This window comes from Amblyomma americanum, chromosome 4 (genome assembly GCF_052857255.1).
Source record: "Amblyomma americanum isolate KBUSLIRL-KWMA chromosome 4, ASM5285725v1, whole genome shotgun sequence".
Lineage (NCBI taxonomy): Eukaryota > Metazoa > Arthropoda > Arachnida > Ixodida > Ixodidae > Amblyomma > Amblyomma americanum.
In genome coordinates, this window is record NC_135500.1 from 201,721,600 (window position 1) to 201,747,828 (window position 26,229).

Sequence of the window (26,229 nt, forward strand, 5' to 3'; positions counted from 1 at the left end):
CCCTCCTGTCACCGCCCTGCAAACATTTTTAAGCTAGCATCATTAACACCGAAGATATCGACGATTAAAAATGATGCTTCTCATTTCGCCCCAGAACTCATACGCGCCGACGTTCCAGAAAGTAAATAAAACGGGTCAGCACTGCACACCGCCGCAGCCCGTCTTGCCCGCGTCACTTGGGTACGCCGAATGAAAAGGCTCGCCCAGATTGCCCGCACTACGTCAGGGCGGATGGGGAACACAGAGCGGAAAAACAAGCGACAGGCCGCTGGCGGCACAACTCGCTCCGCGCGAGGGACGGCCATACCGGCGGCGAAGAGTACGTGTAGGAGAAAACATTTGTTTTACGCGGGAAAGCGCCGTCGTGCAAAGCTCTATGCCAAACTGGTCGAGGTCCCTGCTTCTAGAGGAGCGCGCGGGCGCTACCGCCGTCGCTGGAATGTAACTTTTGTAGGAGCCACGAGGTGGTGGAACTGACGCTCCCCACGTGACTAAGTAGGGCGGCCCTTATTGGTCTCCCCGCTCCTCGGCACGCGGCAAGCCGCTGAAAGTGGCTCCTCACCCCATTCATTGCGCGGTAGGTCTCGCGGCAATCGTCTTGGTTCCTGCGGCGCACTGCGCGCGGTTTTCCGCCAGTGTGTTCGTACCTTAAGGACACACGGTGAGGTGTCACCCTAATCGGTTTCGAGCAGCAATTAAAAAAAAAAACGTAGGATTCACGCAGAGCTTTCAAATTCGACTCGAATACTTACAAGACCACTTCTACAGATTTGTTGCTATAGTGTAAGTGTATGACCATAAAAAATATCTCAGGGTACCTATAAGTGGGGCGCGAGAGCGCTGAAGTGGAAATGTGCAGAGACATTCTGTGGCAGCGGTGTGTTTGAACGACAGATATGCGATGGAAACAAAACTAAGTATAAATAATAGGCAGGCTTGGAGATCAGAAGCGCGAGTACTCCTGGCGTTTAATATCTTACGCGAGTGTCTGAACAAAATGGCACTCTCATAAGTTCTCACTCTCTCTCTATCTCTCACACACACACGCATACAACAAAAAAAGATAAGCATCTCACTTCGTTGTGAAATTTCGGTCGTGAGGGAATCCTAACTTGCAGCCAGCCACGCTGGCGGTAGACCATGACTCGTTGCATAAATAACTCTGTCGCTCAGAGGTAACGATGATTGATCAGTACCGCTCTAAATACAAACAGCTGATATGATTATTCTTGTGGGATTGTGTGAGGAACGTCCCGTAACGCTATCACCGTGGTCGTCAGGCCTCTATTAGGTATGTGCTACAACCAGACAATAACTTCGAACTCTGAAGTATTAGGCTTTTCAACATGTGGCTGTACACGACACCCCGGACTTTGCCTCTGTTTCATTGCCGCAATATGTGGAACACATCGATCGGTAGAAAAAGAAAAAAAAATAGTTCACTGTACACACGGAGGGCAAGGTGTTATAGTGCAGGAGATGAACGGGTGAGAAAATCTCGCTCTGCGGTCGGCGTCCCCATTAAGTTCATAGCCGGCTACACGAGGGAACTAGCACACCCACAGTTTTACATAGTCTATATCTTACATTCTTTTGAAAAGGGTTCTGACGAACCGTTAACATCTCGTTTGAGATCCGGTCGGTTCCACGTCATTCATGCGCACCATAGAGACGGGGACGTGTGAGCCAAGTTGTGGTGAACTTCGAGAAAGCCGCTCGTTACAGTGTCCTCTGATCAGCAGTGTCTGAATTGCTGACCAGCGCCAAAAGAGCTGCGCCGGGCCGCATTTGAGGCACCGAGGATATCTCACAAACCACGCTAACGAGCGGCAACGATCTAATGGCACATGCTCACAACACGAAATCGGATCGGACTTGTGCGTCCCGAGCGTCCATACATCGCAACCGTCGGCGACATCCGTTCTGCGGGCTAGTCGCCGGCGAATCCATCTCGGAGCTATCGCTTAGCTGTGGTCGGCCCGTTATGCGACGCCACAGCCGAAGAGCACCGAAGGAGCACGCCGAGAATTTGTGCAGACTTAACGACTTTGAATACGAATTATAAGATCCCAGTCGTCAGACGTCCACCGACTCGGCCTCTTCCAATTGCTTAAGGAAAAGCTCCCGCTGAGCCCGGAAGCTTTCCCCGTCCACGACCGGCAACGGCTCCGGTTCCCGAGCCACAGGCGTCGTCGACGCCGAAGACTCTACGTCGGCGACGCCTTCGTCGTTGTTGGCCTCCTCTAGCACGGCCAGTTCGAGCGGCCCTTCGTAGCCGCACTGGGACGGCGAAGTCCCGGAAGGCGCCGCTGTCTGCGGGGACGAGGCCTGGTTGAGAGCCGCGACGAACGCGGGACTGCGGCAGCTGGCGTACGTCGTGTCCTCGTCGGACGAGAGTGTCCTGTACTCGTCCGAGGACACGGTCCGGTACTCGTCGGTGGTCGTGTTCGCTGTCGTGCTAGCACTACCGCCGCTGGCAGCCGGTGCCAGCTCGACAGACTGGTAGATGGACTCGTCCTCTCCTTCCCTGCTGACTCCGTGGTCCTCGAGTTCGGAGCCCGGTCTTGACGGTGAACGGTGTGGCAGCGTTGGAAAAGAACCAGCGTGCGGAACTGTCGAGACTGGCTTGTCACCGTCGCCAGCACCGTTGGCGGCTTCGTCCTCGGAAGCGGCTGCGATGATTGGCAGGCTTCCCCTGGATTGCGGTAGCCCTTCGTTGGACCTGTGTATAGCGTAAAAGAGGCTCGTGAATTGCCTTACGTAGCACCACTGCAAAGAGTGCCCGTTGCGTGCTGTAACGATTCAGTAGTGATGCAGCGAATCTTTTTAATGCGTTGGTGCTAGAAAGGTCTGTGGAAGCGAAAATGGCGACCACCGTCATGCGTGGCGAGTGGCATAACGAACCTTAGTATGCACCACGAATATAACGAACTTTAGCGCGTTAACTTCGGATATAACGAACTTTCATGCGTTGACCTCGGGTGTAACGAACCTAAGTATGCCACCTCGGATATGACGAACTTTCTGTGCTACCTCAGATGTAATAACGAACGTTGTATATGCCACATCGCATACAACAAACTCATGTTTTCACCCGGGATATAACGAACTTCGTGTGTTGATCTCGGATACAACGAACATAAGCATATCACCTCAGGTATAACGAACTTAAGTTTGTCAACTTCGGATATGCTAACGCATTCAAACGATCCACCGAGGATCGCCCTAAGAGTTTTTATTTTCCAACCTTTATATATTTATACTGCCAGCAAAGGCTGCTGCAGTTTGATTACTTGGCCGCTTCGATGTATCGAATCGGTTTCGTTGTAGAGACTTAAATTAATCGAAATTACCGCTGGTCCAGCTGGCGCTTTCAGTGCCTATCAATGTCGCGTCCTGCATGACCGAAATTCACGCTATTTTGTTCTGCAACAGTGCAGTTTTTTTTTTTGGCCCGTGCATTCGTTCTGCACTTAAGCGGAGAAAGCACGTGGTGTCATGGGGGGCCATTTTGTGGTACAGCGCGAAGAATCAGCGGTGCAAGCTGGAGCAGGTGGCGGTAAGCCGATTAGACTGGCACGCAGCCTGTTTTCTGTTCCACAAAATGGCGTCCACCGTGACGTCAGGGCCAGCCCCGTTGCTATGTCTTCGTCTTTGAGGACGTGCGATGCCCAGACCGGATTAATGTAATTTCCTGCCTGTAATCTGCGCCAGATCGTCGCCTCTTTGTTTCCGAGCTCTCTGTCCGGTGGAGGGACTAGTCTCCTTTGTAAACTACAGATTACAAAGGATTCAAAGACGAAGACATAGATGATAAGTGCAAAAAATGTGGAGAGAGGGGGACCCTCGATCACGTAATTTGGGAATGTGTAGACTCCCCAGGGGCGAACGAAGGAATTGATAGTAGAGAAGCCTGGGAGACCCTTCTGCGGCGCACGGACCCCGTCAAGCAGAAGCAAGCCATTCATCTGGCGGTGGAGGCCGCGAAGAGCCAGCAACTCTTTGCCTGCCTTTAATCGCGGGGGTCCCGGCCCCTACCCCCTAGGCCTGCGTGCCGGGGGTAGGGAGTAGGGGGCCTCCCTTCTGATGGAAATAAAGGTTTTTGGAATGGAATGGAATGTTGCACTGCCGATGCTTGGAATGCGCACGACCGTCACCTGCAGCCCGCTCCCTCCTGCATGGAGAAGAACCTCGCCAAGCCGCTCGGTCCTGGCGGCAGCAGCAGGTCTTCGGCACGCAGCTGAAGCAGCGTCCTCCTGGCATCGCCGGCCGCCGCCACCGGCGACTCCTGGGCGCCCCGCGAGTGGTGCTGCGAACTGGACGCGCCGCGCCAGCGCAGGTCGTGCACGCGGGCCGGACTGCAGCAACGCTGCGACGGCGAACGGCCGCCCGTCGCCGCAGCGGAGAAAGATGCGCCGAGGCTTGACCGTGCGATGACCGCGATTCCCGGCGCGGCCGCTGCCGCCTCGTTGTTCTCCAAGGAGGCCCGCTTGCGCTTGAACCGTTCCAGCAGCGACGACAGGGGGCTCTCCGACTGTGTCCACAGCACAATTTGAAGTTCGATGGAGCACGGACGCAAACATGATTGATGCTAATCTATAGACATTTCATTGATTAGCCAATGAGTAAGTCAATCAAACGAATTTGTTTGTCACTCTTTACTTAAAATTTAGCTTTTGAGGAGGAAATTTCGACCGCTTTTTAGGGTCGTGGGACTATCGAAACTTCAAAAGGCTGGCTTCATGACGCCTGCAGTATGATATATAAAAAAAATACTGGCACATAATTTCTCGGTTGCGTATTTGCAGACTGGCAGGCCGTATTTCTTTAAAAAAAATACTGATGGAAAGAAAATTACTTTCGCGCGATGTTATAAGGCTATACCGACTTTCCTTGAATTTTCTCCTGGTTTGTACTGTCCCTTTGAAACGACGGAGGAGTGTGAGGTGACGTTCTTGGAAAATTGTGACTTTGGCATTAACGCCCAGGCCGGGATGTTATGTTGGTGCTTCAATAAACGGAACTTTCTACTATGCTGATAACACGAAGTCAGTGAGTGACATCACGGGTGCATTTAATTCGACTACCCCCCACCCCTCCCCTCCCTTTCTTTTACACAAATGCTGAACTCCATTTTCTCGACAAGATAGTACGAGCAAGATTTACAAGATGCAAATGAGACCCCACGCTCCCCGACCGTCGCCGCCAACAGTGAAGCATTCATCCGCGGCCTTGAGTGACAGCTCAGCAAGCTACACACTGAATGCCCACCTTGACAGAGTTGTTCTCGGACGACGCCTCTGCCGAGAGCGGCTCCCCGAGTAGCCTCTTCAGTCGTGCTATCTCGGCGTCCAGCTGCAAGATATGTCTGAGGGTTATCTTTGCATCGGCAGGCCTTATCTCGCTTTCAACACAGGATAAAAAGCAAGAGCGCCTGCAAAAGCTGCATGCGAAACTGCCGCGGAAAGACCTTGCGTATAGACGTGTGGTGGCCAAGGTGCAGGAGGCTTCTTGGAAACGGCGCAGTTCTTTGATTCATTTATTCGTTCTTTGTTGCGAGAAAAATTGTCTTCAGGCGACGCTCATGGCATTACCGCCAAACCGAGGCAGTCACCCGGCCACACAAGCTTTGACCGGAATGATCAGAAAATGGTCGAGCGAGGGTGGCCACGTTAGAGTCACTGGAAGCGATTTTAGAATAATGCAGTTTTTTTTTCTCACGCACCGCTTATTTCGGAAGAAATTCGTCTGCCACCGCGTGATGTCGGCACAGCAATCGTGATTTTTTCCAGTGAATAGTTAAAAGCTGCAGGTGTCGTTCCAATGATGCTTTTGCTGTTGTCCTCTTGCAAAAGATGAAGTTTAAACTAGTTGCGATATTTCCCCGTTTTCTCCTTCTGAGCACTGATTGATAATATCAGTGAGGTTTACTTTGTAACGTACACTACGCTTTAGATTTATACATGCATTAATGACGCTGCGAAAATAGAGATGCGAAGTATCACAGAGGTGTTGGTTGCGTCGGGAGCATAAATACACTTCACTAAGGGCGGAACTTTATCTTTTTTCGTGACTTTCGCAGGGTGCGACCCCTACACGGTAGCGGCATTTTGCGTCCTCTGCTTTTGTTACTTTAGCAGGCTCACGCATCAGAAGTCGTGAGCTGTGCCATGTCAACACCCTCCCGCGAACGCAGTACGTGGCGATCGCGGACGTTACCTCTGCGATTTCGCGCGCGTAGGCGCGGCTCTGGACCTCGGTGCGGTAGTAGAGCTCGCGACGCTCGTCGATGGCGAAGCGCCGGGTGTTGAACTCGACCCGCACGCCAGAGGACGCCACCACGGCGTCCGCGTCGGCGTTATTCATGATGGCGTGGATCTGCGCACAAGAACGTGGCTCAAGGTTATTACGACCAGCTGCACGATCTCATCGATGCTGTTCCCATTAATATGAACCAAGGTTGAAAAATGTGCTGGTTTACTTTGTAGAAATGAGACTCATATGATATCTTCGACTGCGCCAGAGTGTATTTTTATTTCTGGACGAACTGTTTCGAGCCCCACGAGACATGTAAAATTCTTAAATGGGAAAGGTTGTGAACATTATACTTTTTCGTGCTGGAAATGAAGGTTCCGATGCAAAACTTACGCTACTGAGTGTTTTGCTATGATGGTGTGCAACTTTCCAGCTGAAACTTTTCACGTATCTTTAAAAGCCAGAAAAACTTAATCATTAAATACGTACTAAAAACTGTTCTCTACGCCCTCTAGCTGTGCGGCTTCAGCTTTATGCCTGCAAAATGAGCGTCTCCCGAGCGAACCTTTGAATTACCTGGCTTAGAAACTCCCTCCGCACACCGCCGCGAGCTATAATCGTCATTTGATGTCCACACATTAGTTGCCTCCACAGCGACAGTTGGTGCTCGGTTCGATATTACATTAATCGTATACTCGTGCCTGCGTAAGCTGGACCTCTACTACAGGTGGCCGACTGTTCCAGACTATTACACGCCTTTATGTTTGCCGGTAACGTAAGCTTGTTGTAGACAGCCGGGGTACGCTCAAATCACGAGGTGTTTTTACATGTGTACAGCGTCAATTTGGCCATAGATTATACAACTTTCCATCAATGTAGGAGGAGCCAATCAAATGGGGACCGGGTAACATTTTAGAGAGAGAATTCTCAATTCACCAGTGTATGAATTTGCAACTTCATTGAGGGCGGAGAGAAATTTATTTCTCTCTCTGGCGCGTGCGGCATAAAAAATGGCGGAACTTTGGATAAAAACAGATTTACTTAATCCTATAAGTTACAAAACTTCAAATCAAACATGCGTCCAGAACTTGCGGCCAGTTTCCGGAGGTTAGCGAAATGTGGTGGGGCCTATGAGCTTAGCAATCGGCTATGGGTGGCACCCTGAAACTTTTCGTTCTTCTCCACCTTAATTTTAGCCCAGTCAGACCGTTGATTATCGATACGCGAACCATGCGTCAAAACCCGACGCTCATGAATCGAGAACTCGTATGGACCATGCGTCAAAACCCGACATTCATGAATCAAGAGCTCGTGTGGACCATGCGTCAAAACCCGACGCTCATGAATCGGGAACTCGTGTGACCATGCGTCAAAACCCGACGCTCATGAATCGAGAACTCGCGTGGACCATGCGTCAAAACCCGACACATGAATCAAGAGCTCGTGTGGACCATGCGTCAAAACCCGACGCTCATGAATCGAGAACTCGTGTGACCATGCGTCAAAACCCGACGCTCATGAATCGAGAACTCGCGTGGACCATGCGTCAAAACCCGACACATGAATCAAGAGCTCGTGTGGACCATGCGTCAAAACCCGACGCTCATGAATCGAGAACTCGCGTGGACCATGCGTCAAAACCCGACGCTCATGAATCGAGAACTCGCGTGGACCATGCGTCAAAACCCAACGCTCATGAATCGAGAACTCGTGCATCGTTCATGTGACGCTCACATATCGGGCTGTGGACTTTGATTCAGGGTCTGTATGACGTCAGCTTGTTCACCTTGGGCAGGAAGAGCAGGCACAGCGTGGTGGTAGTGGAGACGAAGATGAGCGTGCCGACGAGCGCGTAGGTGAGCGTGTAGCGCTCGGTCGAGATGACGTTGGCCAGCGCCACGACGAGCGCCGAGGTGATGACGGCGTTGTAGACGCTCATGCCGATGTACTGCGAGTCGTTGAGCGCCGGGATCTGCACTTGGCGCGTCTCCCAGGCCATGTAGCAGCCCACCACCAGCAGCAGGCCCTTGTAGATGTAGAGCGCGCCCAGCCACTTGGCCATGTGCTCCGAGTGGCACTGCTCGCGCTGCGGCAGGTACACCACGTCGCGCTCCCACCGAGAGATCTGCGCCCAAGAACACAGCACCTTAAGCGAAAATAGCGCAAAACACGGGGACAAGTGAAGAAAACAAGAGGACCAGCGCTATGTTAGCTACACTTTAAAAAAAAGCTTAGCTACACGTTAAAAGAAAAAGAAAAAACGCAGTTAACTAGGGAGATTATGGAGACGTTCTATATAAAGAAAAAAAAACTAGATTGTGCGTTAGCAGCCCCTCGGTTTGTCTGCGTGATAGTGAAGTTCGGTTCCTCGATCCCGCTTGGCTACACGTTAAAAAAAGAAAAAGAAACTGGTCCTGTTGTTTTCTTCATTTGTCCCCGTCTTTTGCGCTATTTTCCCTTAAGTATGTATCACCAACTCGCCCGTCTTGTCATTGTGACACTGCACCGATGCCTTCCAGCCCGGCCACGTCTGCGGGCCTGTAATTTCTTTATAAGCCGTCGAAATTGCGTGCAAGCAAGCAATGACAATGGAGTTGAAGCTTTTGCAAAGGCTACGATCAGCCTACTCTTTTTTTCTTCTCTATAACTGGGAGGTTTTGAAACGTTGAAATTTGGGCTTGTTGGTTCATACTTCGGAACATTAGCGCAACAAGACAAGAGACCGGTGCACGAGTAGACACACACAGCGCTAACTGCCAACAACTTTAATGGAAAAAATGCACATCAATTTATATACGCAGCATTGCCGTGTCGTCTCAAGGTATGCGAAAATCATCGCGAACGTTTGAAAGTTTTGAAAGTTGGCTTCTCCGCCTCTGCTATATATTTGCAGCGAAGCAAGCTTTTCAGGCTGTCAGCTGCCGCGGGCAACGCCGTCAGCGACGTTTTTCGTTGCTGGGCGATGTAATCAGCAAGTACACAGCAAGAAGAATGTTTTAACGATAATTATTAAATTCATATATAAATTAACTGATCCAAAACGAGTGCAAGCGCATCTAAAGGGATGCAACAGCTCGGCATACGATCTTAACTCCCTGCCGCTCCGTTACGGTTGTGCAGACTTATGTTCCATTTCAGTGTTTTTTTTTTTAACTTTGGGAAGATTTTCGAGCGCCAGAAAGCTGCCGCCCAAGTCACGCTTTTATTAGCAGCAAATTTCCAGAAGCGGGATCGATTGGCGCGAGTGAACTGACAAGCGCGTCAACCAAACTTCACTAATTAGCTTCCGCGTTATTACGCCCAACATGTGGTCGACTTCTGCGGCTGCATACAGCAAAAAAAAAAAGAAAAGAAAAACGACATAAAACTAATAAAGTAAAAATAACATACTCATATATTTGCGAAATGGCCACGGCTATTCAAAGTGTTCGATATTAATATCTCTTCTTGATGTTCTTCATAGCCACACGTTTTAAACGCAAGCCCTTCTTTTACGTATAAGTCGGGGCTTTTCTTTTGATGTGCAAATGAGTTTCACTGCTCAAGAGAGCTCGGCGCTCGGCTGCAGTGAGAGCATTCTTCCCCTCACTTCGCACTCATGAGCAGGCGGCTATCGCACACGCATACGAACATATGGCGCATCTGAGACTCCATTCTAATTTAATTTCAGAGCTTTCATTGGAGGAACCGTGAGCGGAGGCATGCGTACTGCTACGTAGGCCGGATAATTGAAAGTCTGCCGCGGATGGGCAAAGCCTATGCCCCTTCACAGCTCATATTATTGGCGATATGGCACTGTTCAAAGCAAGCGCCATTGCTGTGAACAGTGCCTGAAACAGGCAGACTACGCGGTGTTACCGCTGTCTAATCTCCGTCGTTAGTAACGAGTAGTCGCTGGTGAAGTAATAGTTTTATTAGCTTTTCTGCAGCCATAAATCACAGCGAAGTGCTCATTTTGGTGTCATGATTAGTACCTGCTAAAGAACTGCAGACAAGAGTTGCGTCGTGCTCGTTCAAAAGGCCTCCGATCCGAAAGGGCAGAGTGCTCTCTCTCTCTCTCTGTACACAGTTAACGTTACGTCGAATAAAAAAAAGTTGATATCACGGCACGCCTTCGAATTCCTCTTAGACACCAGTAAGGAGAGACGGAGACCCGCCGCTGGAATCTCCTTGTCGGATTGGTCCGTTCAGATTGCCTCTACATCTTTCTAGGGGCAGCTCACTACTCCTTCTTCGCCTTTCTTCTCGTCTTCTTCCATTTCCCCTTTTACTAACTTAGCTTGTCGTCACCTTGCACGTTATAGCTCTCACGCCTCCAGTTCTGTCCTTTCGGTCTCTCCGCGTCTGCACTAGTTAGCCCGCATCGGCAGAAGGTGTAGCAGCACTTTAACGTCTCGCAGCTCGCGAAGTGTTCTCATACAACGGAACACCCCCCCCCCCCCCCCCCCCCCTCGCCTCCATTTTTATTTCATTTTCCGCCTCCGACTGCGGCAAACACGATGAGACCGTCGGCGAGTTCGGCACACGGTGCTGAGGCGCGAAGTCGTCGACGATAGAAAGCGCCGACGCGAGACGACGCAGCCGAATCGGCGCGGAGCTGAAAACGCAGTTAGCGACGGCGGCCACTTACCGGCGTTTCGCTCGCATGAACGAAACTTCTCACCGCTCAAGCGAGCGCGGATCTGTCGGCAGCGTGGGAAAGACCGTCTCCGGCCGTTCCTGTTACGGAGATGGCACCGTGGAGCGGTGCTCGCCGAAGCTTTTATCGCGCGCCGCCTTTCTAGCTTCGATCTTTAACGCCACCGAGCGCCGAGCCAAAGGCGAAGAAGGTTCGATCGCGCGCCCCTGGCTCGCTTGGAGGGACCCGGGGAAAAACAGATATTAACAAAAAGAAATAAAATGAAGGTGCGTAAAATGCTGCCGTATGGTTGCTCGGCACTTTCTCGAGATGCGGCACTTGTGCCGCCAAATCCGCTTTTTTCTTTCCCTCTCACCATATGCCTTCTTCTTCTTGGTCCTGGTTCTTCGTTCTCGTTTTTTTTTTATTTGCAATGCCGTGTAACCCTTTCTTTCGTGCCGTGTCGAGTGTCTCTGTACCTATCGTCGTACCTGACGAATCGTGTAGCGGAGTGTCGCCAGTAATTCGCTGTCGTCTGCGCCAGCAAGACCTAGTATGTAGTTATCAGATTACTTGGCCTTGGTATACGCACACTTCTTCAGCACCCCAAAAATTCTTTAACTTCAGTGTAACATCTTCTTTTTCTATGTTTGTTGAAGATGCGCAATTATAGGACGTTCTTGCGATGTAAGAAAACGCAAGAGGGCGCGCCAGGTCTTCTGAGCAACTATCAGCCCTCCACGCCAATCTTTTGATTTACTAGCTGAGCTGTTACATGCGCTGTGGCACGGTCCAAGAATTGAGCAGAACTGTTGAAACTGTATTCTTTGATATTATTACGCGACAGTGCAAGTGCCCCGCGTAGCAGAAAAGCCGGTGTCGGTGCTGGCGTCGGCGGGACGGAAAAATCCGGATTGGTCTGAAAAGGTGTCTGTTACAAGAGGCTCCCATAGATGGCGCTAGCCACACCAGCGGCGCATCGGATCTTCAGCGATCGGAGGAACCGCGAGCAACGTGCCAATCGCACGGGCTGCTGTCGACGTCTGTCTTCCTCCTCACCCTCATATAAACACGGAGCAGACGACGACTACATTACAAAGCAAGTTATTGGGCTAGTTGGTAGCGATCTTTCATCTGCCAGCGGCGCTAGCATCGAGGCACTGAAACCAGTCAGTATGAATACCCCACTGGTGGCCAGAATTGGAAACGAGAAGGTACAGTTCATGCATACAAAATAGCGACCTTCAAAAACAACTGGCACGTGTCAACATTCACATCCAAGAAAGGCCCTTTCTTTCTCACACAAAGCTGTCGAGGGTGCGCTAATACATTCCTCATGAAGCCGTGTTATCGCCAGTGCTTCGATGATTTCTCTTCAATGGTTTCTTCCTATCAAAGTGCAGTCCTGATATAGTCGCTCGCAATGATTATCTTCACTTCCGTCTTTCTTGCCGTCTCTGCAGTGCTTTGCCACGTGCCCTGTGGTGGCAACACGCGAGACGTTGTATGCGTGTTCTTTTATTCTTCCGCTAGAGACACCAGCCAGTTTGGCCGATGTACTTCTTCCTGCCGAAGAAGAAGGAGCACCGACCAAAGAAAACAAAAAACAAAAACAGACGTTTCGGCTCCCGTACGGGAGCCTTGTTCACATTGAAATGAAGCAAGCAAGCAACGATGTACGTAACAAAAAAGTGGATTCAAATGCTATCGCCGAGCACGCAGTATCTACAGGCCATGACGTCGACTGGGGTCGGGCACACGTGCTTTCAACGGAAAAGAAGCTATACCCTCGCCTGCACTTGGAATCATTAATAATCCAAACTACTAGTCACACCCTCAACCGCAACGATGGAAATCTTAACCCAATCTACGCACGCTCCCTGCGCCCTCTTTTCAAGCGTATGTAATGCCACTGAGCTGCTTGCTTCATTTCAATGTGAACAAGGCTCCCGTACGGGAGCCGAAACGTCTGTTTTTGTTTTTTGTTTTCTTTGGTCGGCGCTCCTTCTTCTTCGTCAACATGTTTGTCCCCGACCAGACGAGTTTTCGTCGAACTCTCGACTTCGTACTTCTTCCTACAGGGCGCTGGCAAGGAATAAACCACGCCTTCCCGGCAAGAGACGAAACGTTTAGCGTGCCTCTTCGAGCAGGCTTGAGGTTCACTGCTCGAGGAATTCACTTTCCGGACTAGACTAGACAGTCGCTCAGGCGCCGAAGAAACAACGTCCACTCCCGCACGCTTTCCAATTCTCCTTAGGTTGTGTGAAACCTGGTGCAGATACGGCGCGACAGCAACCTTTCTTTTCTTTTTTTCATTATTAGTTTTTTTCATTCATTGCTGTCCTCAACTTTTTCTGCAGTTTTTCTGCCACGAAAACCATAACGTCCCGGAGGTAACCGGCCTGCGTTAGGTGGCCTAATTGGTCAGCGCTGTGTTCTGCCGTCCTCTCTTGTCATGTCTTTCGCGCTGCTAATATGGAAGACTACATTACAAGCATCTTTGAAACTTGGAAAGAATCCACCTTGGCGCAAGTAAAACCACACACACAAAGGAAAGACAAGGAGACAACGGACAAGATGCTTAACCAACTTGCCCAGCAACATGCCTTACTGAGCTATATTACAAGCGTCGCCTGCAACATGGGCGACGCAGCAGAAGGCGAGACAAGCAGCCGTCCGTGTTCGCTCACAGCGCCGATGCGGCTGCTACAGCTGCTACGCAGCAGACCCACCGCTGTATTTCTAGTAACCTAGTAGCACCTATTATTATTTCTAGTAGTAGTAGCACCTATTAGTCTACACAGGAACTGAGCTACTAACCCTCGGGTTGCGAGTCTGACATGCTACCGCTACACCGCGCAGGCACATTCGTACGTCTTGTTTCAAGCGGGGTTTTATATGTAAGTCGTGTGGTATTTCACATAATTATCGTGATTATGAAAGAGCAAACAGTGTCTGTGTCTGCGTGGGCAAGAGGCACCGCTGTGGCGTCATACAGTTAAAGGCGAGCTTAGGTGTCCCTCCAACTTTTTTTTTTTCACGTGGCCACAACGACTGGCAGGGCTTAACCTACCACATCAATGCACCTAGAGCAGCTAGAAGCGCGCCTGCATTTTTACTTCGCATCTGTATTCTGCTTGTAGCTTGAGTTGAGCACCGTCTTGCCTGCAGCGTGACGATGAATAGTAGCATATTAAGAATTCAAGACACTGTTTGATGACGACGTGGGGCTGCGAACACTGTTAACGGAGTGGGGTTCAAAAGCGAGAGTTTGTCTGCGACGTAGCAAGATGCCAGAGATGCTTAACGACGTGTCGAAACGCGTCACTAGATAGGTTAGTGGTAGTCTAAGGTGGAAGGATGAATGTACCTCGCTTGACAACAGTTCGAAGGGCGGCGCTTACCTGCATGGTAAGGTTTCGCATGCTTCTCTCCATGGGGTCAAAGGTCACCCAGAGGGTGACGATGGCGCAGTCGATGAGGACCAGCACGCAGACGAGCGCAATCAGCTGCTGGTCCTGGAGCAGCTGCAAGGAACACAGAATCGCAGAATACTTGAGTAATACAGCGCCCGAAAACGAAAGAAAAGAGTTCATAAAGTGACCGCAAAGAGTAATGGTGAGCGAGACAGCGAGTGAGGTGAATCGAGAGGTAGGGATGCGTTGATGAGCAGTTGGGCTCGCTGTACCCTGCGCCATTGAGGGATGGCTCTAAAGCTCCCAGCCTATGCAACGTTCAAAACAAAGTGGGGGACGAAGACAAGTTAGAAAAGTGAACCACTCTGCCATGTTCAGCGATCATCGCCAAGGCATTATATTAGCACGCGCTTTACCGAGATGTTACGCAAATTATAGTGAATAATTAAGTTCGTCCGTAAAATTCAACCGTGAAAAAAAATGTTTATACGTAGGCGGCATTATTTTCGTGATTGGGTGATGGACTTAATTATAATGAATGTTAAAAGAAACTTCCGAGCACTTCATTCCGATGCAGGTTTATGTAAACACATTACAAATCATCTCGAACCAATGCCTGGGCAGAGCAGGCTAACACCGCCTCTATAAACCACGGATTTATAAGCGAACATAAATGCAAACGCTCTTCAGTAATTTGTAATCGCATACCGTCTCCTATAGAGAAGTTTTCCTGCTGAGACAGGACTAAAATTAACAGCTCGCGTGCTTGACTTTGATGAAAACCATCGCGTAACCAGTACAACTAAGCGAGAATGGGCAAGTATTCCAAGTAAAACTTCTGAAGGTAGTGATTTGCCTTAATTACCATTGATGTCACGAATATAGCAAGCGGCGCGTAAATTATCATCAGCCATCGCTTGCCGATTAAGCGCAGCTATTAAACGAGGACGCGCCTAGTAAGAAAATAAAAGAAACTCCCGACGATGAGGTGAACTGCTCCTCCGCCTCCTTCCCCCGACTTTCCATAAAAGCCCACGCGCTTTCAACGTTGTTTTCTACTTGGCCTTCCTGTTCCTCAGTGCTTGCCCTCATATCATGGATAGACTGCCCCTCGACCTACGCAGCCACGTGTGTATGTAGTGTACGCTGTGCGTGGCCATGCACACTCTAAACACTAATACGCCTATATATGAGTAAAAAATGGCGTAAGCTGTAATCTAGAACACACCCTTTTAGAAAAGAGTGTGCACAACACCGCAATATGCAAGCTCCGTGCGCAGTCTCACCTCAAATGAGCCAGAGGTTGCGCGGGAAAAACTTTTTAAAGCCGCTACCGTGAAATATTAAACTGGTTTCTCTCGTTGCAATGTTCGGGGCTAAATTTTCCAATTGTATTTCTTGGCGCGTGCAGATGCCGCCGTATTATATTATTCGCCTGTTAATGTCGCAGTTATTTCGTTGCTGTCGCTGAACAAAAAAAAAATTAAAATGGCAGCTTGCTTCTCGTGGTAGCTTCACAACCCATGCCTCCCCTCTCCTCCTTATTTTGTGTTTTTGCATGCAGTATGGACGCGATGGCATAGTCGTGACGGAGGTGTGTTCCGCTCAACTGGAGTGCGTTTTACGCGTTTCATTTTGAAACTCAGATCGCTTCATTTAGCGCGCGAACCGGGCGCCCCTATCTTTCAGTCCGCATATCAGCCGCGCGCCGCCTTCATTAAAAGCGACTTGTCCCTAATTCCAAAGTCAGGACTAATTACTGTTCTAACTGCTTACCGCACATACGTTGTCTGCATGAATGCCCGCATGCTGTACAAGGTCTGGGCTGTCGATGTGCGGGAAGCGAACGCCTCGACGCAAGATTACCTTCGCGCCTGTGTAGCCACTGCGCACATTTAAATTTCTTAAAAAGGCTGCGCTGGTATCGTCATCTAGGCACTTGCGTGCGCAGTATTCTGGTTCAGAGATTGTAATGCAAGCAATCGGCGGCCGAAAAAAAAGGGAGGGGCAGGGCGCACACTTTCCTCCCAAGACGAGAGCGAGTCATTCGAAAGCACAGCAGCAAAGCGCAGTTCCCGCTTTCCGACGCGGTTACTCCGAAGAGAGAGCGCATAGACGCGATTGGGCGCTTTATCGAATATTTTAAATACCGCGCGACTGTAGAGGGGGGGGGGGGGGGTGGAGCTAATGAGCGAGCGATAGTACGCCTAGGAAAACGCGTCTTCAAGAAGCCGCATTGAAGTTCGTTACTTTATGGAACAGCGACGCCACGAACGACGCGATCTTATACAGTGACGGACTTGGTAATAACACGAGAACCCGGCCAGGCGGTCGTCCCATGCCGCCGAGGCGAAAAGGACGAAAGCACGCGCATGCGCACAGATAGCTTGTGAGCTGCCGCGTCGTCTGCTCGGCTGTTATGACTACGTAGTAGCTGTAGTAATAACGTTTATTGGTATTTTTGTGGGGCTACGCGGGTGGTCTCCCCAGGTCCGCGATCCCGTTGATGAAGGCCGCTTGCCAGGCTCAGTGAATGAGCTGGCGCTGTAACGGCAGCTCTGAATGAGCCAACTTAGTTTCCCACTTTTCGTAGCTAATTTGCCACTAACCCCTGCTCTGCTAGTCCACTCGCGACGGGACACAACTTCTACTCGCGTCACGAGCATAGCAGCAGCAGGGGTTTCGCATGGAGGAAGGGTAACTCGTGAGAGGTCCTCGCTATCCAATCTGCACGCCAGAAAGTGTGCCGGAAGTCACGCGATTCTGCAAGGATTACTGGGAGTCTTTGGCCGCCGACGCAGCCATTAACACTGAGTGCAGCAGCGTCGTCTGCTTCATTGTCTGCTGCGCATGCGCAAGCAGTCTGATACGGTGGAAAATTGAATTGAGTTTATTTCCGTTCGAAACAACGGAGGGGGCTCGAACAAAAAGTGAATCAAGTCCACTTGACTACGTTCGAGCCCCCTTTACATGGCATTTGGTGAGGACAAAATTTTAGTAAAACAACAGATACATTTACAGATTGCAGAATAGAACAAAAAAATGTTAGTTATGCACAGAAAATCTTACAAAATAATTTACACAATGCCAATATGCAATTCTAAGTGCAGGGTTCATAGAAATAAGTACATATAAAAATAATATGGGGGAACAAGGCAAAAGAAGTATTAATTACACAGAACAAGCTCGACAAGACAATTCACACAGTGAAATTATACAATTGTAGATAGAATATGTACAAAGCAAGTTAGGAAATAAAATAACGATGAAAGTATTTATTGCACCGCAGCAGAAGCCTAATACAATAAGGCAATGAGAATGATGACATCAGTTAAAAGTGGGCAGTATTGTTCGTGAGAAAAGCCTTTACCTTGGAAATGTTAGTGCGGTTGATGTCAATTTGATTGTAGTGAAGTGTGTTTAGTAAAGTTGGAAGTGAGTGGCGCAACATTTGTTGTCCTAGCTTTGTCCGGGAAAAAGGAATTTCCCAAGGCTGTGAAAATCGCAAGTCACGGCAACTTGTTGACTTGCTTATTTGTGCTATTGCATTAAATTCTAGCTGGTTATTTCGGAGTTGTTGTTTGTATTTTTTTACCAATATCTGTGAGTATAAGCAATGCACACTTGTTATCTTAAGCTGAGTAAAATATTCTTCTGTATGTGCTTGTGGATCGGCCCCTACAATATGACGAACGGACTTTTTCTGCAGTACATGTATGCGATTTAGATTAGTTGAGGTTGTTGTACCCCATACAAGAAAGCAATAGTTTATATGAGAACATACTAATGCATTGTATATGTGTAGTTTCACGGCTTGCGGTAAGAACGAGTGAAATTTTGCCAAAATTCCAACTGATTTAGACATCTTTGTTAAAATATAATTGACATGGTTGTCCCATGACATGTTTTTGTGCAGATATACTCCTAATGTTTTAATTGTGTCTACGACTTGTATTGCCTCTGATCCTAATGTAATATCAAAAGTGTGCGGTATCTGAAACTGCCTGGGCGAAAAAATGACGGCTTTTGTTTTTTTTAGCATTAATTTCAAGGGGGGGGGGGGGGCAGCCGGCTTAAAAACAAATATGACGTAGCCGCCTCTCCTGAGTTCTTTCCTTCCTCCATGGGGTTTTGTCAGGTAGTCGGAACAGTCGAGCAAACGATGCTGCAGTTGGAAAGTTATCTCTGCGCATGCGCGTAGTCTCGTCCGTTTCGCCACGGTGATCTTGAATAGGACGTCGAACGGTCGTTTGGTGGCGCTCCCATGATATTGCTAAAAAAATTGGAGAGCTGTATGGGGCTGCGAGAAATAAAGTAGATGAGAATGCAGGGACGAAGCATAAACAGACTGCGCTGCAAGCGAAGATCATCCGCCGAACTTGCCGCTAGTCTCGAAGAAGGATGAACTCGCGCAGAGGGGGCATGGGGGAGGAAAAGGGTGGGGCGGGCGGGGAGTCGGGGCGGTGAGTGAAATCGTGGTGTCAGCTCGGCGCGGCTTGGCTCGCGCGCGGGGCAGCGACGCGTGTGTTTCCCGCGGGGTGCGCGGAGCAGCAGCTCCGAATCCCGACGAGCGCTTATTTACTTCCCCCATCGGGACCTCCTTCTCCCCACTTCCTCCGTCGCAAGACCGGCGATGGAGCAAGGAAGGCGCTGCGCGGGAAGCGATGCGAGAGCGCGCGGAAGTAATCGCCGAGTCAGAAGGTCTCGCCTGATCACCTCATTTGCGCGCCTTTAGTGGGGGAAGCGCACGCAACCGCGCGCGCTAACCTTGGTTCCCATTCTCCTCCTCATCTCCTTGTCACACACATCCCGCGGGACGTATTTTTGCTTTCTACCGCTGACTGACGCGACTCATTTCTGGCGCCGGCTTTTGCTGGTGCTTGTGCTAAGTGGAACAGTGCTGAGAGGGCACACGAGATTGGTGCGACAGTTGCCAAGCGGTCGCGAAACGCGGTTCATAGGGGGAGTTAACCGAAGCGGGAGGCTTGGGGAATAGAGATCACACCGTGTGCCGCTAGTTCCGCTCGTTTCGCACGCAGTTCTCCGCTTTGCGGGACGCCTAAATGGCTTCGACGCATAGCTGGTTTAAACCAATGGGCATATGGAGAGAGAGAGAGAGTAAAACTAAAGAAATGTAAGCTAGTTAGCCACAATTGTCGTTGGCTATCCCGCAGTGGGGGAGGTTTAGCTGAGAGATTAAAAAAAGGCGAACTTAGGCGGTTCAGGTGTCCAAAGATATATGAGACAGATACTGCGCCATTTCCTTTCCCCCAAAACCAATTTAAAAAAAAATAATAGTAATAATAATTGGTTTTTGGGGGAAAGGAAATGGCGCAGTATCTGTCTCATATATCGTTGGACACCTGAACCGCGCCGTAAAGGAAGGGAGAAAGGAGGGAGTGAAAGAAGAAAGGAAGTGAGAGGGGCCGTAGTGGAGTGCTCCGGAATAATTTCGACCACCTGGGGATCTTTGACGTGCACTGACATCGTACAGCACACGGGCGCCTTAGCGTTTTGCCTCCTTACTTAGGACTAGGGAAAATAGAGTTCAGTGTGACTCGCCACACTATTTGAAAAATAGCGGAACACCTCTTTGGCCCGTCTTCAAAGGTCGTAAAAGCTTTTGTCGGCGACTGACAAGTGTCCTCGCTGTGGCGTTTCACCGGACCTGTGTGATGTGCGGTACTTTTTGACGTGTCCGACCATGGCTACTGAGCGAGAACGTTTCCGCAGGGAGTGTGGGCCTGTGGTAGAGCCATGAATGTGAGTATGAGACGTTGACCATTGAAAAACGCTGCACCGATAACCTACCTTCCTGAATATCCGGGCAAAACTGCTCTTCGTTTCCTTCTTTTGACTTTCATTCCATTCCCCCTTTCTCACTATGCCTTACGGTACGCTTCTAAACAAAAAAAAAATTAAGTCGTAGAAACATGCATCCTAGAGCCCTCTTTTTCTATGCGTCTATATTCCTGGGGTGGTAAATTTTGAATTCCTGAAAATGAGAACAAAGAATTTCAGTATTCCGCAGGGAGCCTAATGCGCAGCACCGTTCGCCGTGCCGCAGCTTCTTGCCTCACTGCTTGGTGTTTCGCACTGCACAGTTCTGTGGTAGTTCTCTTTTTTTCCCCTTCCCTACTCCTCATGGCTCATCTAATGCCTTCTCTTCCTCAATAGCCTGAGGCTATCTTTTTTCCTTGTTTATAACAATTCTTTGTTGACAGCGTCTATCGAGCTCATCGCCTCGATAGCGTCAAGTCCTCGATAAGTTGGCTTTTTCTCGCAGCTTTCGAGCATAGCGGGTGAGCTCGCTTAGAGTTTCATAGAGACCAGCGAAAAAAAAAAAAAATCACGTGATATTCGTAGCTGAGTTCCAAACGTATCCTAAAAGACTTTCTAAAGCATCCAACGTAGGGAATAAAATAGTGTTATATTCATGCAAATGCGGTTATATCGCTTTCGACAGGCGCCAGTATCGTGACTATTTTCAATCAGGCGTGTGAGCGCGTTGTTGCCCGCGTATTCTTTTCTTGGAGAACAGTCTTGAATATCAGCATTTATGGGCGCCACCAACCGAGCCGTCGATCTCGTGCGGAGCAGCATCCGAACGGCTAATAAATTACTCCACGCGCAGTGACCGTTAATTTTAATCGCCGAAAGGATACTTAACTAGGACATTGCTTCACAGCACCGAGGTTAGTAAGGCCGTACTCGTCTAAAGACACGCCTAAACCACCACGCATAAAAACACGACTAGGGGAACATCAAATACAAGCAGAAGATCAAGCCGTCTCGTTACAGGAACAAACCCGTAATCTATAGCATGATGCGCGCATTCTACAAAACTAAGCGCAACGTTAAAGCCTAGAGGCAAAGAACATATGGTAAAGGAAAGCACAACACGCTTCCCTTGCCCATACACTTTCTTGTAGTTTCCTGAAAAACACGATGTTGGATGGTGAGTCCCCCCCCCCTTCTTTTTTTTTGTCCTGACAGCCTTCAAAGAGAAGCTCCGTGAGAAGCGTGTGTTTTCATGTCATCCTGTTATGGTGAGGGCCTTCTACAGTTGACCCGCTTCGTATTGTCCCAAAGCATCTCGCGGCAGTGTTTTTCTTAGCTTGAACACAGAGGGCTTACTTGGGTGAGCTTTGAACTTTTCACTGCCGACAGGGGGAGGGGGGGGGGGTGCTTTCAAGTTTCCTCTTACGTAAACACGCAAGAATTCTTAACGCGCGACGCTTACAGCGTTAGTTCTTCATAGATGCTTCTCCAAAAGTTTAGTCCCTGCAAGCGATGGGTTGTTGCCGAAAATTGTTTCTTTAAGCTGGTTTCTGTAATGTTCTGTTTTGCTGTGTAGCTTTCGCCAGAGCAATGCGTCGAACGCTCTTGTTTAGTGCTACGTAAACAGCGATGCCGCTTTAGACTCAAAACGCAAACAAATTAACCCGCGCGCGTGTTTTAGGAGATGGCAGTAATGACATTACTGTAATAGAATCAGAGCGACTTAATTACTACTGCCCGCCTTAACGACGAACCCGTCGTAGCTTGCAATCCAGTAGAGTTAAGAATAACTTCAATGTTCTTTGATGTCGCCAGTTTTGTCTTGCGATAAGTTGAAATATTCTTTAATTATATTCGTGTACTTCGAGAGAAAGAAGTCGAATAATTTTTTTTGCTTCTTAAACTCGATTTTTCTATCTCTGCTTTCGGTGATGCGCCAACCTGCATTCGGAAATACAATTTCAAATTCTCGCTGCACATTTGCTTGGCGTACATATTATATGCGTTTGTCGTTGTCGCCCACCTTTATGTTTTGTGGTCTTTGCGAAATGGTTGCACGTTATAGCGTCGTTTGAAGAAAAGGTTGAATATCAATAGAGGACTTAAGATACCAGTTTAGGTCAGTAAATAACTTGCGTTTCACACAGAAACAAATTTGAAAAAATTAAAAACTAGTTTATCACATTAACACCTACGCCTCATAGTGCGAAACCACAGCGAAAATCACAGGACAGTTACGAGTGCGTAATGCGAATGTTTGAGCATTAGCTGTGGTGTGACAGCAAAGAATTTTTTACCGACGTGTTATGTTTTTTTTTAAATTTTCGCGGAAAGTCAGACAGCCGGAGAGTAATCCGCATTTGTTCAGGACTGCAGCGGTACTCCGCAATGGGATTCGGTTCTGAGTTTCGGCAGGTTTAGGACCAACCACCTCTCGCAGCCGAGGTGAACACCAAAGCCACTAAGCTACCCATCGCCTCTTTTTCTTTCTTCTCCCCCCCCCCGCTCCTCTAAAAGTGGAAAGAGGATTACTCTCTCTCTCTCTCTTCACTCTGCCACCTGTCAACCTAGGCAAGTAGCAGGTGACAGGTGGCAGGTGGCGCTGCGTATGCCGACGATGACGACGGCGCGAAACTGAGGATCGAGCTTTTGAGAGCTAATGCTCTGAAACTGTATACAGCCAAAGGAAGAAAGTTTAACCTAAAGACCGGTCGACCACAGAAACATAACTCTGACTTTCCACTCCGCACAGGGAAAGTTATTTACTCGGAAAATGAGAGAGTGGTGGCAGGGGGCGATGGTACAGTTAGCTGCACACGCCTGCGCAAGGCACATTGCACACGCAACGCGCGTAATGCCTCTCATAACACTTACATGTTCACGCCTATCTTGGAGGCCAGCCTTTGAGGCACGCCGGGCTCGACCGACATGTGCCCGATTATCGTTTTTCGCGCCGCGCATTTTATTTATAAACGCCTTTTTAGTTTCTGTATAACTACTGATTTCTTCTAATTATCTCAGTTTACAATACGCGATCGTGGTGTTTCTTCTTTCTCCGCGTTCTCATCAGCTCGGGCTGTTTTCCATAATTTCTCACGTTAGCCCCTCGGTTAACTTCCGTGTGCCGCGTGTTTTTCTCCAGTCTGCCCTCGGCGACCTTGTTTGTCTGTTTTGCCGGATTAACCGGAACCGCTTGTCCGGCAGTGGCTGGCAGCGATCCACGTTAGGCTGTAGCGTGCGAAAGGAGTGCGGGACACGAAGGGGGTGCAGCGCGAAGCGTGTACTGCGTCGAAAGGACCCGAGATACGCCCGGGCGTAGAGCGGACGCACGCAGGCGAGCACGCCTGTTGCTATTTAGGAGTCGAGACGACCTTGTCGTCTGGAAGTTACGACAACAACAGAAACACGTGCAGTTTGCGTGCAGTTTGAAACGTGGTAGAGCATCCGCCTCGCCTTCGGGAGGTGCTGGGTTCAATCCAGAGTACCGCCGGGTACCCACCGGTTTTTAATGGGTACAAGATTTCCCCTGGCCTGGTGCTTGGCTCTTCTGGGTGAGATTTTTGGGAAAAGGGCCGCCTCGCATGCGGGAGGTGCGGGGTTCGATCCCTAGTGCCGCCGGGTACCCACCGGTTATATAATGGGTACAAGCTTTCCCCTGGTCTGGTGCTCGACTTATTTAGGGTGAAATGCTTGGAAAATGGGTCTTTTACCCTACCTTGAGAAAAAAAAAGGGGGCCACAAATGGGCTTCTACCGCACGAGGCGGATTTAACGTTGTCGACGGCGGAACTTATCGCTGATCCATCAGAGCAACGTGACGCGCGGGCTTCCGCTGTGTGTGGGGGAGCAATCGTTGAAGCATGCTAGTAAGGTACTCTTCTTTTTGTACTGCTAAAAACTTCACGAGTATGTGTTAATACTCTTGGTACTTTACACGGGACACCCTGTACACATTTGACGAAGAGCTGTCACTCCAGATTTTATTAATATTTATCTAGGGTAAGACCAACGTTTTTAACGTCGCGGAGACGCTACTAGCATAGCTCCCGTTTCCAACAGTTCCGGTAACGACCTTGCTCGGGACTGCACGATGGCGGACAAGTTTGTATGGCTTATTTTCTCAAACGCAGCCCGCCATGACAGGGACAAGAAAGGAAACACGAGAAGCGCATATGTGATCACCCGTAAAAACCTGATCAGTAAGACAGGCGTGGCAGTTTGTAGGAAATCTGCATAATATAAAGATAACCTTGGTAATGACAGCGAAAGCAGGTTTTTGAATACGGGATGAGCCGCGCGATGTTTGCTCATGCCTTAGGATCCAACGTCCCCCCCCCCCCCCCCCCCCCCCTCAAAAAAAGAGAGAAAGAGAGAAAAAGCGAGTCCACACTCGCCTTGTTCCATTTCTTGTCTGTGTCTTGCTGTAGTGTTTTCGCTCTATGCGGTGCTCTGTTGTACAGCGCACGGGATCCGTTATGCGGAGGTCGTGGTTTCGAATCCCACCGGTGGAATGTGGCTGTGTTTTTTTTTCGACTTTCTAATCAATTATCTTTGAGGTAAAGAATGGTTACACCACTAATTGCCCATCGACCAACACCACAAATGAAAAGAAAAATAGAAACGTTCTCATAAGCGTTACTGGTTTTCAACGACTGTTAGCTCTCTCCATGCGCGTGTCGCAACGAGCCACTCAGTCCCCTGTCCTCGTCTGCTAAGGTGTTTGCGGAGAGTAAGCGTACCTTGTTCTTGATGACGCCGCTCGAGGCTCTCACAAACAGGTGGTGCACCCGGTACGTCTTGATGAAGATTGCCCCGAAAGCCAGGGAGAAGCCTCCCGAAAGGAGAAAGGCGCGTACCTGCGGCAAGGACCCCCGCGTTTCACGCTGGACCGCGGGATGCATGTCCGTCTATGAAAGCACGAACCATATTGGCCAAGGGCAGAACGACACTCTCACAGAGAAAGAGAGAGCGTGCGTGAGTAACGAGGAAATTGAGGGAACAAAGGGCTGCTCATCGTGGTGCGTTTCCTCGTCACGTTCCTTCCATGCAACGCTGCATGCAATGAGCGTGATGAATGGCAAAGTAGTGCAAACTAAACTTGGCATATTGCCAGAGCAGCCCGCGCGCAGCCCGCTCAGAGTTGGTTAAAGAGTGTGGAGCGTTGTGAAAGCGACATGCGGGCGCTGCGCAAGTTGTTGGCCAGTGTCTGTCACATCCATTAAACATTACAATTTTAACCTGAACGTTCTCAGTAAACAGAGTATTATAACCCACACATCCTCTTTGGATGTGGAGGCCTGCTGAACACGAAACGAGTATTTCTAATATCAGTCGATCATTGAGCAGGTAGCCGTGACAAACGATCAGTCTACAGCGAGTTTGCACGCACTTCACTCTTCGATGCCATAAGTGAGTGTAAAAGATTTTATTCGTCGGAAAGATCTTGGTGCTAAGAGGTCGCGTTAAGTGGTCGGGAGTACAAAGCCCTCGACGACTTTGTCAGCCCCTTCCAAACAATTTAATCAAATTCAATTTTCGAAGGACCCGCCACACGCTTTATTGTCATCCTCTGCTTCCCAATAGACTTCGTCGCCCGTGTAATGAAGTGCTTTCAAAGTGAAACGCCTGTCTTTCTTTCACGGCGATAGTTTCATCACGCAAGTCTCGCGGAGGTCACACTGTCGTCAGTACCGGTCATAATTAATTTCATTTGATTTCATCGTATTTATTTAAAACCTCGTGAGGGGTAATAAATAGGGGATTTGACTGCAACGACAAACGGTGCCGACATGGCAACATGGACTTGCGTGGCTTGATGGCGAAACTGCGCCCCCGTGGTCAAATTCTCACTGTCCTGACCGTTCAGCATCTGTCTTTCTGGAGTGCACTGCTGCCTAGCGTCAACGACTCGTCGTAACTGCACATACGAGACAGTTTTCAACAGTGTCTGACCCCGAGGAAACTGTTTAACTGAAGGCAAGAATAGAACGCGTGAGGCCGCGGCTCACGGTGCAGAAGATGGCGAAGTGTGTGTCGCTTCCTAGCGTCCCGTAGTCCAGGCCGAGGACCACGATGGCCAGGTAGACAAGCAGGCAGCCCACTACCGTCATGTTGTTCAGCTTCGGACTGGACAGTTTGATGTACCTGCAAGAAGGAATAA

General features: G+C 49.4%; 1 protein-coding gene across 1 annotated transcript in view; it reads right to left on the minus strand.

Annotated features, from left to right (window-relative positions):
- Positions 1–936: 936 nt before the first annotated feature.
- The window catches only part of GABA-B-R3 (gamma-aminobutyric acid type B receptor subunit 3), a 181,827-nt gene continuing 156,534 nt past the window's right edge, over positions 937–26,229 (minus strand). The window contains exons 12-19 of the mRNA XM_077662978.1: positions 26,078–26,213; positions 24,809–24,925; positions 14,278–14,400; positions 8,042–8,380; positions 6,220–6,378; positions 5,272–5,355; positions 4,158–4,534; positions 937–2,722 (exon numbers count right to left, since the gene is read on the minus strand). Coding sequence (XP_077519104.1) covers positions 2,077–2,722; positions 4,158–4,534; positions 5,272–5,355; positions 6,220–6,378; positions 8,042–8,380; positions 14,278–14,400; positions 24,809–24,925; positions 26,078–26,213 — 1,981 coding nt within the window. The 3' untranslated portion in view covers positions 937–2,076. The remainder of the gene's footprint in view (positions 2,723–4,157; positions 4,535–5,271; positions 5,356–6,219; positions 6,379–8,041; positions 8,381–14,277; positions 14,401–24,808; positions 24,926–26,077; positions 26,214–26,229) is intronic.